Below are 15538 nucleotides of genomic sequence, written 5' to 3'. Positions count from 1 at the left end.
CAACTTTAATTTTGTTTCTCAAATATGGTTTTATATCAGTGAAATGCAAGTGCTCTACTTCCCTATGACTGATGAGTATTAAAGTTAGATTGCTGTCACGCATCAGCATCTGATGAGGCTCTGTAGGCTCACCACTCACCTTTATATATCCAGGGGCTCACATTTTACATGTACAGGCTCATGTGATCAGGATTAGGATATTCATCCATAAGGGACAGTGGTGACACTTTTCTGCAGTAAGAGTTCCAGCTATATAGCCAAGGTTTGTGGCTTTGTCAGATTGTTATTCCTCTGGCTGCCATGAAAGGTTACAAAAGAACATATCCCAGCTGTCACTGCCCTCCAGGGAGAGAGGCCTAAGAGCAGCAGGCTAGCAAACTGCAGTGTGGAAAGGGCGAGGCCCACTGCTCGGTGCAGACTGTGGATCAGTCTTTCTCCTCAACCCCGACGAGGGGCCACTTGGAAATGAGCTGTGAGGTCAAGCTGCTGCTTTCCTGTTAACACCACCATACATACATGTTTATGAACAAGCTGCTAAATGTGGTCCCAGTGGTCAACACCTTTTATCAGGCAGAGCTGTTACCTGTCAGCAGTGGATAAATCAGGGGACAGCTTATGGGAAGATGAGACAGGGTCACAATGTCAGCTCATCACTGAGTGATAGGCATGTGTGACAGGGGATTTTTGTCTTCTTTAAAGGCGTGAGCTAGCTAAGCCTATGCACAGAATAAAAAATGTTTTAACATTTTGTCAACATACATCTATGGCCTGGCCCCTTTTTCTCTAAATTCTTGTTGACCTTCAATAGTGATAGTTTGGGCCGGTCCCAAAACCCACACTTCCCCTAGAAACACCCACTTGCACTTTGTTGTGCACATTCACGTTTAGGCAAGTGGTGTCCCAAAACAGAATTGAGGTTGTGGAAGTGGTTACAAACACTTAAAACCCACCCTAGATTTCAAGGGAGCCCCGACCCACACTTGAAATTTTGCTCAACAACTTCAGTACGTTTTGGAAAACAATTTGTTACTGTGCGATCGGAATGTAGGCTACACAAACAACAGATGGTTGGACTAGCGTAAACTCATCAGCAACTTGGTTGAACACAGCGTCAAAATATTTAAACAAATCGACATACCCGGACAAAATCAATCAGAACTAGAAGACATCGTAGGGCACGCAATACCAAGTGGAAGATTTAAGGGGTAGAAATGGGACAGGCCCTTAGTCTTGAGTCTCCCTGGCTAGGCTAGCTATAGATTCGAAATCCATAAAAGGAAAAGTTTCAGAGGAAAAAAGATAATTTGATAGTGCATGGGCAGTTTTGTTTGCTTTCACTGCCATCACTGCAAACTTAAGGTACAAAAAGATCACCACCTTTTGACAAAACATGTTGCACAATGTCCTTTTTTCCATGTTGATCATGGATAGATTTGGTTAGGTTGGATCAACATAAGCAACTCTACCCAGGATCAACATGTTAATGATGGTCCTTTATCAATATAAACAAATTATCCAGGGTCAATATGGTGATGCTAGCTCTGGATCAACATGAATAAATTATCCAGGATGAAGATGAGAACGATGGTCCTGGATCAACAAACTGATCATCCAGGGTCAAAATGACAGTGATGGTCCTGGATCAACACGAGCACTGCAATCTTGCAAAAAAATAGTTTTGAATAAGCTGTTAAAAAGGAGGGTAAAAGCGTCCTTTGCAGGTCTTTGCAACTGTAAAATGCTATTTTCCTCATTCTTAATGTTAATGAACAATAGTTTTGGTCTATTGGCAAGCTTACTTGTTAGCATAGCCAACCTAGTTAGCAAGCTAACTCGCTAACCCTGCACATTGTTCAACACATTAATGACTGCACATTTAGACCTGTTCGGTTTCCTTTCAACATAAAGCTCAAATATATTTTACTATATTACTGTGCCACTTTTTGTTTTTGCTTTTGATAAAAGCCCCATTTTAATGTCATATTTTGTCGCAATGCACATAAAGCTAGCATGGCATCAGCTAACTTAGCTGAATTAAAGCACAGCTAGAAACATTGGATTGGTTGATGCACCACTGCTATAAAAATGCTGCAAACTTTGAGGCCATCCACAACGACAGTTGTTGGTGTCACTTTGTAGCTTTGTGTCATTGCCTTCCATTGAAAATGACTTCCAGCCTGTTGCTGTGTTGCTTGTGGTGTGAACACAGCATAAGGAACAACCTACTTCAAGCTCCATAGAATTCATCTGCATGGAAATTCATTTCGTGATACTGGCTATTCTCATTTCACAGTTAATTCAAAATGGGTTAAATCTGCATGAGAATGTTCACAGATATGCTTTAGTGGGTGTGCTAGTCTAATAGGGCTGTGTCACATCATTGAACTAAAGGTACATTATGTAATCTTTGTTATATGGTCATTCACACAGCAGCTTTCACTTCTACTTTAATAACACAGTGGCATGGTATTACAAAACCACCAGCAATCTCATCTACCACCAAATATTAGAAACACTTCCTGGCTGCTGATGTCATCCTATATTATGCCCACAGGAGATGAATAAGATGCACATACTGTACTTTAAATCTTTTAGGCTTTAGCTTTCCAGGCTGGTCTTTACTGCTTGTAGAAAATGTGCCATTATTCTGTAACCCTTTCTGCAGGCGATGGTGCAGTACAACCGCATTGAACTCCTCAACCACCCTGTCTGCAAAAAGTACCTGGCAATGAAGTGGTGCGTATTCAAGAGTGGTTTTTCTCATTCTGACATGTTGTGACTACTAATAAGAATGCAGTAAAGATGAGTTGCTCTGCTGAATGCACCAAATACGAATGCATTATTTACTATCATGTCGTTCTCCTAGTAAACCCTCTCTGCTTTTATCCACAGGGTGGCATATGGGAGCACGGCTCATGTGCTCAACATGTTTTTCTACCTGTTAGGCCTGCTGCCCCTCACTCACCTGATAGTGACTCTGAGGCCCAGTCTGAACACCACTGTGGAGGGCACACACAACATCATCATGGTGCACACATCTTTTCTACAGGTACAAATGACAGTGACAATCAGTATTAAAGAAGTTAAACTCCGTTTGCCAAATGTATCAACATTATGATGCAATCAACCAAGAGAAAGTAAATCTCAATACACTTCATTTTACAGCAAAGTTTGTTCTTGAGCCTCTGTATGGTGATGGTGTTGGTGATGAACGTGTACTCCATAGTGAAGGAAGTGGTGCAGATATCACAACAGGTACTGTAACTCAAGTGTCATTACCTCACATGAAGCATGAGCTCATAAATCTGCTCTGTGTGGACACACCAGCAATCAGGTGTGAAAGATGAGCGGGATCGCTGAATGACCATAGTCAGAATGTCACCTCCACACTTTACCTTAGTCATTTGGATTATACCTATAGGACACTTCCACATAGACATGGTATGTAAGTAGTATACAGTTAAAATTTTGTTTGTATGAACATTTGTCTAAGAGTACATCAGGCTAATTGAGCTGAATTAAAGGAATATTTCACCCCCCAAATGATCATCTGTATATCAGTTGCTCACCAAGTGTTATGTTGAATTTGTAGAGAAAACGCATGTTTTTCTTGCATGCCTCCTGTGAATGAAGAATACAAAAACAGAGAAAATTCTTGATGAACTGAGGTAAATGGGGGCCGCATTTAACAACAGCAAAACTGCATCAAAACTCCTGCATTATAATCCAAGTCTCATTTATCCAGTCATGTGTTCAGTACTTCACAAACAGAAATCCCTTTTCGATGGGGAACTAAAAGTTAACTTGTCTATGCTCTCGTAAAAGCCGGACTCCTTTGACAAAATAGTAATTCAGTCAGGAACACTTTATTTCCATTTGCAGTATTATATTTTGCACTATGGCTCTGTTCTGGGGCCTCTCTGCCTTTCATAGGCCTACACAGAAAGCCTCTTCCACACACCTACGTGGAAAGCCTAAGGTGAGAGCACACCTCTCTGCCCTTCCACATGCAAATGAGGAAAGCCTGAGGCAGAGAGAGCAAACCTCCCTGCCCTTCCATGCGCCTACATGGAAAGCCTAAGGCAGGGAGAGCAAACAGAAAAGGCCCCCCAGGAACAGAACAGAGCAGCATCAAATATACAGAAATGACATTGATAAGTCAGACAGCATGAAAAGGAGCAGCTGGGGTGGAGGCAGGTTGCAAAGCAGCTTGCAGAGGAAGCAGCAACAGTAGGCAGGCCAGAGCAGTTTCAATAAGGCGCCCTGAATGAGATTCACCAATTGGTTGCATGGAAAAGAATCATGTGATCTATCAGCTGACTCCCTTCCAGCTGATAGATCACATAGATAGATTCCATCAGCTGCTCCATCAGTTGATTGGGTGAGCTGATGTAGCTGGGATGTGAGCTGAGCTTGACATCGTGTCCTGCCTGAACTAACGCTATGCTCAGTTTTTACCTTGCTGAACATGGGAGCTGCTGGTTTACTGCTACCATGGCCCCCTATGACTTCAATTCATCAAGAATTTTCTCATGTTCTGGCTTCTTTTCACTGAAGGCAAATGATAAAAAAACGAAGGTTTCTTTACAAATTCAGTGTAACAGTAATTAATATACAAATGGTAATGATGTTTGTGGGGGGGTGAAGTATTCCTTTAAATGCCTGCCAGTTGTTGGTCTGTCTAATTATTCCATGTTTGTGATGGGTTTTTATTCTTGTCATTTAAAGCGCTGGAATTACTTCAAGGATTATTCCAACCAGAGTGACTGGTTTTCGGCAGTCTTCTCTCTTCTGTTTATCATTCCCACCATGCTTAATGTAGAGGGTTCTTTACACTGGCAAGCAGGGGCGATGGCAGTTTTATCCTCTTGGATTGGATTTCTCCTTTATCTTCAGAGGTACTGTTCACTCTGACTTAATAGTGCTATTTAAACATAATGTCTTTTTTATGGCACAGAGGCCAATAACTGGTATAATTTTATGTTTCTCCAGGTTTGAGGGTGTTGGCATCTATGTGGTAATGTTCTGGGAGATCATGAGGACACTGTTCCGTATCGTGATGCTGTTTTTGTACCTGATGTTAGCATTCAGTTTGGCGTTCCATGCCCTAATGCTCAACCAGGTAAGAGAGCAATAATCAAACCTCATTAAGACTAAAGCTTTGTTATTCTCTAGTGTTTTGTCATCATTAGATGTGGAAATAAGAGCGGAGTTTATACTTTGGATGGATGAAAGGCCATTTTGTTATTAAAACCAAAGGCTTTATCCTCTTGGGAGCATGAATGCACTGTGCTAAGCTAAGCTAACTGGTGGCTGGCGGTAACCTACGGAACAGACATGAGAGTGGTGTCAATTGTCATCTAACTCTCGGCAAGAAAGCGAATAAGCACATTTCCCAAAATGTTGAATGATTCATTCAAATTGATGATGGCAGCAGTAGCGACAAGAGTTTGAGAGACTGACCAAATGGCTAAGTGTGCTTCACACCTGTCCTATTGGGTTCGGTTCAATCAAACTCAAGTTTTTTTGCCCCCTAAGTGCATTTTGTTTGGGCAGGTGTGAACACAGCAATTGCACTCGGGTGCGCACCAAAACAACCGGGCCGAGACCTTGTTTAAGAGGTGGTCTCAGTGCAGTTACAAACAAAGGCTGGTGTGGTTCGTTTGTGGTAAGAATGCGTTCCGACCTTGATCCGTACCAACATCCAATGCATCAAAACATTGTTTTCTAGTTGCTGCGCCTCGTTTTCAAACTGTATGGTTTGACTAAAATGAACAATGACAGCAATATAGTCCACGATGAGCAGCGCTAATCTGGTCTGCTTGTATATGCTGCTGTGAGAGCACAACTCTAGGCAATTATGCAACTTTGTGACAAAATTAGTTACTGATTTGGACCAAAGCAAGACAACTCCAGGTCTGAAAACACCCTAAATCAACAACTGACATCATCATCTTTATTCCATGATACATAAAACTGGTATTCTCTCTTTTTCACCCTCAGAAAGAGTTTGACAGCGTGCCACTCTCAGTGATACAAACCTTTGTGATGATGGTCGGGGAATTGAACTACCAGAATAACTTCTTGGATGCTTATCTGAAGCGTGAACTTCCTTTCGGTCTCCTGACTTACGTCATTTTTGTGCAGTTTGTTCTGCTCATGCCAATTCTTCTGGTGAACCTGATGGTAAGTGTGCTCTGACAGGGGCGGAGCCAGATGTTGTACATATTCGGGGCTTTACCTGAACCTAGGAGGGCTCGAGGGGATACTCCGTCGGGGAGATTTTTTTCTCATGTACAGCAGCTATACGCAGTCTTTTACAAGACATTTGAGGTAATAGAATACCTGGAAATCTGGAAATCATTTGGGGAAAACATGACAGAAAACATGATAGTTGCTAGGAAAAAAATCATCTTGTAGAGCCATCATCTTATTTTGCATTTAATTGTTCTCCAACTGTCTTCATCATCATCCTGAATCCATAACACAACAAATGTTGAGGATGACTCATTTTCACTCCTGCTACCTAAAAAGAGACAAAAATTGTCTTTTGTTACTATTCTTTAGTTATGTAACTTAGGTAGGGTGAGATTTTGGTGTGAAAAGCATTACTTATCTTGAATCCTGTTTTTGTTATACTGTGCTGAGGAAGAGTTCACAGAATTAATGTTTATCTGACAAATCTGCTACATTTAAATCCATACCATAATAATCTCGGCTGCTCTAATTGAAAATCAAGGATCCCTAACAATGCCAAATAAATGTGGTTTTCAATACTCTGAATTGAATATTAGATGAACAGGAGAACATTTACGTACTCATCTAAGATTTCTTGAGGAAGTAGCGTTGTATCTACCGTCTCTGTGCTCTGACAGCCCGTTCTGTCCATTTTCATCAATATCTACTTCTCACATAAACACTACTAATTGCTACTATTGAATTTCCGGACAGATTACATGTTTTTTATCTGTTTTTGGTCATGTTGTAGATTGGTTTAGCAGTTGGAGACATTGCGGAAGTACAAAGAAATGCTGCCCTAAAGAGAATAGGCATGCAGGTATGTATATCTTCCCTAGAGCTTTTATTCTTTTAATGTATTTTGCATTTTCAAACATAGAAGCTATTTCCATACATCTTCTATCCTTTATATCCTGTGCCTCCCTGGACTGCTATGGCTATATTTGATGGACACATAACCACAAGCACAGCAGATGACAGTTGACTAAGTTTGTCATTACAAGGTTCCTCTTTAAAGTGGCACATCTGACTGAAAATCTGAATTTCTGACCCCAGATTGAGCTCCACACCGCTCTGGAAGACAAGCTGCCTTATTGGTTTATGAAACGCGTTGACAAACCCTCCCTCGTCATCTATCCCAATCGCAGATGCTCCAGAGTATTCTCCATATTTACATATTTATTTTCTATATTTGCCGCTTAAAACACTATACAACATATCAGTTTGTCTTTGCAACCTAGTTCAGTTCCCTTTCTTAACCCTTTCACTTCTATTGACAGAACTTCATAAAGCAGCTATTCACAGGTGAGGAGGACCCAAATGACACCTGGAATCGTCTGCAGGTCAAATCACAGGCCTGTACTATGCTGGAGGGAGAGCTCCAAAAGCAGAAGCGGAGGTAGAGAGCACTTAACCCGCATGATATCACATGAGAGTCAGATTTCTGTTCCCTGTTATCATAAAGATACGCTTACTGCCAAGATCATGGACTTCAAACACAGTGAAATACCTCAAGGAATGAAACAACTGTGGTATATTAACCAATTCCATAGTAGTTTTTTATGCATGAGTGGCCCCTAGTGGTTGCAAAGAAGAACACCCTGTGACCAGGTCACACAAAGATGTGACTCACTGTATTCCTTTCTATAATAAGCACATGAACTACTCAGCAGTGTCACCCCCAGGACGCCTGATTATAAATCTGCTCAAGTTTAAATGAAGAGCTTCACTATGATGTTTCCCTCCGCAGGATGAAAGAGGTATTGGGCATGATGGAGAAGCAGCACAGCCTCCTGAAGCTCATCATTCAGAAGATGGAGATCACCTCGGAGGCGGACGAGTATGACGGCCCTGTGAACGTCAGAGGCAACATGTGGCAGAGCTTGAGTAAGGCCAAACCGAGAGGGCACAGCATATCGCGGTGGGTCCCGCTGATAAAGGCCATCGAGTCCAAAAGGAACTGAGGAGGAGGAGACAAATGTAACGTCTCAGCACACCAACAACAAGTGAATTATCACTGCATTATAAAAGCATATGTATAGCAGACATAATCATGTGATGACTGAACAATGTAATTCCTTATGCTAAGATTAAGCACTCATATCCACTTTAAATATAATGTAATAGTTAATTAAGTGCCTTTAACTGCCTTATCTTGACTATTGTGTGGTTTGATAGGCTACTAAATATTGGTGCATATTCAAACCTGTAGTATTAGTCGTGTTATTGTCAAATGTTTCATTGTAGACTGAAACAGTAAGTTACCCCAGTGACCCACTCATAGACACATGTTTGAAACTTATGTTGTGGTGTGTATTCAGTGTTGCCATACTATCTGAAATGTTGTAATGTGTCTTTATGTGCAACATGTGCTCTTATATCTCTAAAATATGATGCTTTGCCTTTCTTAAAAGTCAGTAAAATATCCTTAAAGTAAGAGGAATTAGTTTTTCTTTGATTAATTATCATTTTGAGGCACAGACAGAGTTTAAGGCTGCACTAAGAGCTGAGCAGACGCCTGTGGCATGTTCATTTTAACAGGGATTTCTAGGAAGAACTCAGAAAGCAAAATTATGTATCTCTTCACTGTATGAAATCTATACCAATATGCATGGATTTATTTATCTATTTTATTTATTTAACCTTCATTTAACCAGGAAGTCCCACTGAGATTGAAAATCTTTTACAAGAGAGACCTGGCCGAGGTAGCAGCCAATTAAAACACTGACATTGATATCAAATCTGGATATATATCTGTATGTTGAATGTATCTATATATATATATATATATATATATATATATATATATATATATATATATATGATATATCTATATGTGATCCACTGTTCTTCAAATAGGCTAGTTGTCCTTTTCCTTAAAATGACAGATATACCATTTTTTTTGTTTGTTTGTTTGGAGGATGCAATTTAACATAGTTCCAATACAGAGTATGAGACCAACAAATTCTCACTCAGACCTCGTCACATATTGACATGCTTGGTAATAGACTTTCCACGCCCACATACGACATGCAAGGTACCCTGGGTGTGTTGGTTGTTGACGTCCTGGGACACCGCGTCAAGTTCTGCCTGTTACATGCATTGTCTTTTTTCAAAATACACTTCTGTTTACACAGGAAATTTAACATTTACATACAGTCTCTTTCAAAATAAACACACTATGTCGGTACAACATCGCGATTTGACGTTTTTTTTCTTCAGCAACAAATGCACGTGGTTGGGTTTAGGAAAAAAGACCACAGTTTGGCTTTAGAATCCTACAGGACATGAACACCACTCTCTCGGCAGAAAGTCGGTGTTTGGTGGACCCATCCTCCACCCTTCCTGCCCGCCCTATTCAGACCTTCGCTGCCTTAACTTTCGTCCTTGTCCTGCCGCGTTTCCCCCTGACGCCAAGGGGAGCTGATAAACTATAATGGCAACTGGCAGCGTATCATGCTGACATCAAAGTATGCCTTTTTTCCTTGGTTTCTAACGCCACAAGTCACAACCCCAGCGCTGGTTTTTGACGACTTCGGAGTGAGACCCTGCTCAGAGAGTTTAAGTTTTAAGGGAGACTCGTGGGCACCCATAGAACCCATTGTCATTCAGATATTTTGAGGTGAGAGTTCAAGAGACCCCTGTGAAAATGGCCTCCCCAAAATTTAGCCTAACTTTCTAACAAGTTTTGCCGACCAGTGCAAAACCAGTGGTACCAGTGCATGCCATAGGTTGTTTTGTTTCAAAGAATACCACTACCTTTGCTAGCTTAAAATATGAGTGAACCACAGCCTCTTAACGACAGTGACATCTGCCTGCCATGGCCCCCTCAGGCCGTCCCTTGGGAGGTGCCACTGTGCATGTTCGATGATTGAGAGATTTTATTGCTAACCTGAAGTATGACTGAGTGAATTTGAAGTGTTTAATTTGGCTATATTGTCTCAAAAGCAAGTTAAAAAAAAGGCAAGATGCATTATTTAATTAGCAGTTACCTTAATGTTTCTAATATATGACATTTATACATGCATTATGAGTAACCTGTGAAGATTATATAAAGATATATAAATGATATGAACTGATTTCTGGACTCTTTGTAGTAGCGTTTGAACATGTCTGGGCTGGGCTGGGTTAATGCATGACACACTGATAGAACAACTTGATGTATTATTGCCTTTGATTTGTGCACTGCCCTCTCTTATTGCTGTCACACACCAGCTTAAAGCTTCAGTGGCAATCATGGGAATCACAGGAGGTTGGGAGAGAAACAGAGAGAGGCCTCTGACATCATGAGCCCGCACCTGTCCCTCTGCTTCTCCGGCACAGGGCCCCGATAGAGGTTGCGACCCCTGAAAGTCTCTGCTGATAGACGAAAGCTAGCGCTCCCTTCAAGTCGAGTTTTAAGTGATATTTATTACTGCTGGGCCTGAATTTAATTATTCCCAGGGCAAATACAATAACCATGTAACCATCAATTACACTGATGTTTTAAACAATATTTTCCACTTTTACTGGAGGAGCTACATCTACTGAATGACTAATGAGCGGTCTTGTTTCGTCTCAGCCTCCTTCTTGTTGACAGTGAATGAAGCAGCAGGTTGAGATATGTGTCATATAGCCAATAACTTTTTCGTGTTATGTAAAAAAAAAAAAAAAAAAAAAAAAAAAAAGATGACAGCTTATGAAATGAGGAGTAAATCCAACAGCAGAATCCCTTAGCTTGCACCTTCAAGTGTGTCAGTCAGGCGATTCACCTCGCTGACGGACGCAGTGACGGGTGGGGGGGTGAGATGGCAGTCTGCCTGAAGCTCTCTGTCTGTCTCACCAGCACAAGGGGAACTTAATATCTCAACCTCGTGACACATCCAAGGATGAAGTTAAGCATCCCTCCAAGGTCCAGCTGATGTCAGGGCTTCTTGTGCATGGAAGAGCGGGATTGTGGGAAGCATGGGAATGTGTCCTTGGATTAGAGAGCATTCTTGCTCTGTGAAAGAGGGAAATTTGAGCAGTGGAAAAATGCAGAGCACTTCAAAATCACAGTGACTTTCATTTTGACACTGAAAAATTGAAAAGGAAAATCAATATAAAGAAGTAATAAACAAGTACACCAGGTTTTAAAAGATATGAGCAGTTTAGACGGCTGGACTTGAGCCAGCTGTTTGGAATAATTTACACACCGTCCTGGGAACTGTTGGAGCACAGTGGAGCATTCAGCCCAGTGCAGCGTACAGTAGTTTTTCTCTCTAGTAATCCTGGCATGGCCTGCTACCAAAATCAAGCATGCATCTCAGCTGCAGTTAGGTAATTCTTGGCAGAGTCTTGCTTTTGTCATAAAAAAAATCTGAATTTCACACATTATTTCTGCACATTAAGTGGAGTAATAGCTAACAGGGACCTGGGATTTTCTGGGAATATCTTGAGAGAGTAAAAGGGGGCTCCTCTATGGACACAAAATCCACACATCCAAGCTTCTTTTAGTCTTCTCCAAAGCTTGACTTGTATTTTTGAATATAATATGAAATGTGCTCACTGTATTTGACTTTGTGATGTTTGCAAATCTCACAGGCTCCTCAGATATTCTGTCTGAAGGTTAGAGACATAGACTCTTTTTCAGAAACCTTTCATGCAGTATCTCTGCAAAAACAATATTTTTGCAATCTTGTATCCTCAGAGGCCAAAAACAATCTTCTCCTCCCTCTTTGTTAGCTCCTGATCCCAATCCACATTAAAATGTGCTCCCCTGTCTGATCTCTATAGGTGGATGATCTCTGAAAAGTTTGCAGAATACAAAACAAGTTGCACAGGAAATTCAAAATGATTGCAACACTATGGGAATGAAGATGGTGCCTCCTCGCCTCTGCCACACCCTTGTCATGCCAACGCTCCAGATGTCATGGGAACCGATAACAGCTGGGGCTGGTGCACGCAGGCTGCGTGTGAAAGGCTGCTCCATCTGCAGAAACCCAATCCCTCTGTGAAACCAGCAAAGGATTAGGCACTTTTGATAAGGTCCTCAAGACATTTCTATTACCAAAACACATCTGTGGAACCGACAATGTTGGGAAATGTTTACGATATGTGCGTTTCTTAAAAGTTGCAAAATGCTGTTTGTGTTATTATCAGGGAGGTTATGTCCAACATATCTGAAGGAGTAGCTCTGTTTGGTCAAATCAATCCTCAGATGTTTGGAATTTTTTACACCTCCCACAAGATTTGCCCATAACAAACCATTCATTTACAGGGTTTAATGTAATTATGGCTGCAGATGAGCAACGTATGTCTTTAACAGTGTACACAGGACACAAGAGACAGAGCTGTGGTCTAACTGAGGTCATGGTGGCTTGCAGAAAAAGGGGGAGGAGAAATGTTCAGGGGAAAAACTGCACAGATGCCAAGTCCAGGACACTTAAATTAGAGGGGTAGCAAAGCAAGGAGGCATGTTTCAGTTTTAGAGAGAGCTGCAATTTCCAGACTTGACCTCAAGCAGTGGCAGCATTGTCAGGTGGTGACATCTCAGAGCGAAGGAAGTTGCAGGGGTTACCAAATGGGAGTTCAAAAGTGATCACAGTCTGATTTTTAATCTCGTGTCCTTTACAAAAATCTCATCAAGCTGAGAATCTACGTTTCCAGTCACTGCTGTCCCGAAAGTGTCACTGCGCCTCCAGGGCACAGGTGGAGCAGCCATGTCCACTGGCTCTGCTGCAAGTGATGCTGAGGACTATGAGACGTGTCACAGGAGGAGAGGAGCGCACGGAGCTTTGGAGAGGACTACCTGCTTTAACCCCAGCAGGTATTCGGATGAGGAGTTGGAGGATGACGGCGCGGAGGGGAGGGTCAAGCACGAGCGCAAACTCTCCAAAGCGCACCAGAAGGAAGCGCGGCAGACGCAGAGAAACGCGGCCAACGCCAGGGAGAGGGCGCGGATGAGAGTGCTGAGCAAAGCGTTCTCCAGACTAAAAACCAGCCTGCCCTGGGTACCGGCGGACACCAAGCTGTCCAAATTGGACACGCTTCGACTCGCCTCGAGCTACATCTCGCACCTGAGACAGCTGCTGCAGGAGGACCGGTTCGAGAACAGCTTTGCGCACCCTGTCAACCTGGTATGAAGACGTCAACAGTGAAATATCTCAGTGCTAACTTTTAACAGATTACACCATCATGTAGAAAACAACTTTAATAGTCTTGAATTTTATTATTATCTCATGATATAATGTTAATCCCACGCTCCTTTGCTTTAACAGACCTGGCCGTTCATGATGACAGGCCGATCAGAGGACAGCCAAGACATCTCAACCACTGTCAGACTGTGTGGAGCAACAGCATAGGACCTCCCTTCCCCACCTGTCCACTGTCCATCTTTGGAGAACTGTCTGCTTAACTGTGGCTCTTCCTGATTGTCCCAAACAATGACTTTGAACTCAACCTTTAATACACCTGGACTGTGTATTTTAGAGCATGACAGAACAATAAAATCTCCATATTGTTTTCAGATATAGTTTCTTGTGTGTATGTTGATTATGGTAGATTTACACTGTGTGTAAGCTCTACTGGTTTTAAATTTGGATGGCTTCCACAAACTTCATTCCCACTACTACTTTGTGATTTCATTGACTATTGGAAAGTGTTATCAGCATTCTGGTTGAGCACAAAACAATACTGATGTCTGTATGGTATTCTTAACTGCATGGATTGACAGGGTTAGGATGCCTTTCGCAAAATTGCCTCACAACTCAGAATGCATTTTGCTTCTTCGACATGACTGTATCGAGTTGAAACATGCAGCAGGATTCCTCTATATTGTAGATCTACAGTATTTATTGTGTTCGTGATATGTTTGTCCTTTAATGTGTTTGCATTTCAGATAAAAAATTTACTAAGAATGGTTGTCATCTTGCCTTGTGTTCAATCAAAAATCACAACAATTTCATCTATTGAAAGAGAGCACAGGCTGTCATGTGACTTGAAACACACAGAAAACACCCAGCTGGTGGGCCGTGGTCCAAAAGTGGGTCGCAAGTGAAAAAACACACTTTATTTTTAAAGTACAGTGAATTTCTGGCACAAGGCTGTTATTTCAAAGTGCTGTTTCCTGCTGTAGAGTGGGCGACTAATGCAGCTACTCAACAGAGACAGTAAACTAAATGTATTGAGCTGTGTGAACCTTGAGCTAATTACTACGGAGAAATCTGGACCCCATGTCTGGATCATTTGGGAACCACTGGTTTAGATAATGTCGGCACAGCTCTAGTGGTGGCTGCAGCACTTATAAGCTGTAAAAGGTTTAATTTGTGCATGTAACCTAACCAAAGGAAACTATTAACATTGATATTTTATCAGAAAATAGTCTGGTATGGTTTCATCCTGTTATAATCAACCAACTTGTAAGACACCTCACAAAGAAATCACAAAATATTTAATGTATTTCTTGTCTTTAAGATATATTTTATTATTTTTCTCACTGAAAAAGAAACCTGCTAGAACAGATGCAACTGTATTTGCCCTAAAGCTTGTTCAGCGGACAGTACTCTATCCACCATACACGCCATCATGATCGTTAGATGTGCAAATCTTCCATATAGTCATTAAAAGCACTGCAATATTAACAAACTCTCAAGTTGCTGCAGTTTTTCAGCTACTTATCAGCCAGCAGGACTCCAGAGATCTGGAGCCATGTCTTCAGATGGGATGCAGTTGTTCATGTTTCAGTCAAAACAAAAAACTTCTCAAAGCATTGGTCAAAAGTTCAGGGAGGAGCAGACGTTCACACACACACCCCCTTCACACACACACACACACACACACACACACACACACACACACACACACACACACACACACACAGAGCCAAACATGCACATCACACTTGCACAAACACAGACACACTCACAAACATCCACACTTAGCAGCCAGAGAATAATGCATGACAGTGATCTCTTGATCTACGAGTCCTTTTATTCGGTTAAACCCCCAAACGATGTGACTACAGATGGATGGAGATCCAGGCCCAGAGGGGCAGTCTGCTGGGACACACTGACAAAGTGTTTGAGATGAAGAAATAGACCAAGGGAGTAGAAAGAGGAAGAGTTTTCATCAGGTTTGGGGTAGAGTCGCAGCTGTTGGCGCGTTGGTGAGTTTCCCAGAACTCTGAACTGCTCTCCTGGGAGAAAGCAGCCACTCTGCTGGACCCGCACAGCTAATGAGCTGACTTCTCACACTCGGTCTGCCTCCTTCCTCGCACCATCCACTTCAAATGTGGCACCAAGGGAAAGCAACTTGTAAATGCCCCATGTGCATCTTGACTGCA

The 15538-nt window shown here is 41.9% G+C and overlaps 2 protein-coding genes across 2 annotated transcripts in view; both read left to right on the top strand.

Annotated features, from left to right (window-relative positions):
- trpa1b (transient receptor potential cation channel, subfamily A, member 1b) overlaps positions 1-8674 on the top strand; it is a 32430-nt gene extending 23756 nt beyond the window's left edge. The window contains exons 20-29 of the mRNA XM_033638858.2: positions 2666-2736; positions 2893-3049; positions 3166-3255; positions 4729-4898; positions 4993-5122; positions 6004-6186; positions 6989-7057; positions 7294-7395; positions 7518-7636; positions 7988-8674. Coding sequence (XP_033494749.1) covers positions 2666-2736; positions 2893-3049; positions 3166-3255; positions 4729-4898; positions 4993-5122; positions 6004-6186; positions 6989-7057; positions 7294-7395; positions 7518-7636; positions 7988-8201 — 1305 coding nt within the window. The 3' untranslated portion in view covers positions 8202-8674. The remainder of the gene's footprint in view (positions 1-2665; positions 2737-2892; positions 3050-3165; positions 3256-4728; positions 4899-4992; positions 5123-6003; positions 6187-6988; positions 7058-7293; positions 7396-7517; positions 7637-7987) is intronic.
- Positions 8675-12621: 3947 nt separating this feature from the next.
- msc (musculin (activated B-cell factor-1)) lies at positions 12622-14114 on the top strand. Its single transcript, XM_033639304.2, has 2 exons — positions 12622-13334; positions 13476-14114. The coding sequence occupies exons 1-2, from the start codon at positions 12918-12920 to the stop codon at positions 13557-13559; spliced, it is 501 nt and encodes a 166-aa protein (XP_033495195.1). The 5' UTR covers positions 12622-12917; the 3' UTR covers positions 13560-14114.
- The last annotated feature ends 1424 nt before the right edge of the window (positions 14115-15538 follow it).

This window comes from Epinephelus lanceolatus, chromosome 20 (assembly GCF_041903045.1).
Source record: "Epinephelus lanceolatus isolate andai-2023 chromosome 20, ASM4190304v1, whole genome shotgun sequence".
NCBI lineage: Eukaryota > Metazoa > Chordata > Actinopteri > Perciformes > Serranidae > Epinephelus > Epinephelus lanceolatus.
Note: the sequence above shows the minus strand (reverse complement) of the source record. Positions and strands in the feature narration are given on the sequence as shown.

Bases quoted from the DNA above. Each gene is read 5' to 3' on its own strand.
- msc (XM_033639304.2), top strand. From the start codon at position 12,918: ATGTCCACTGGCTCTGCTGCAAGTGATGCTGAGGACTATGAGACGTGT. The intron at 13,335-13,475 runs GTATGAAGACGT...TTGCTTTAACAG, and splicing joins TTGCGCACCCTGTCAACCTG to ACCTGGCCGTTCATGATGAC.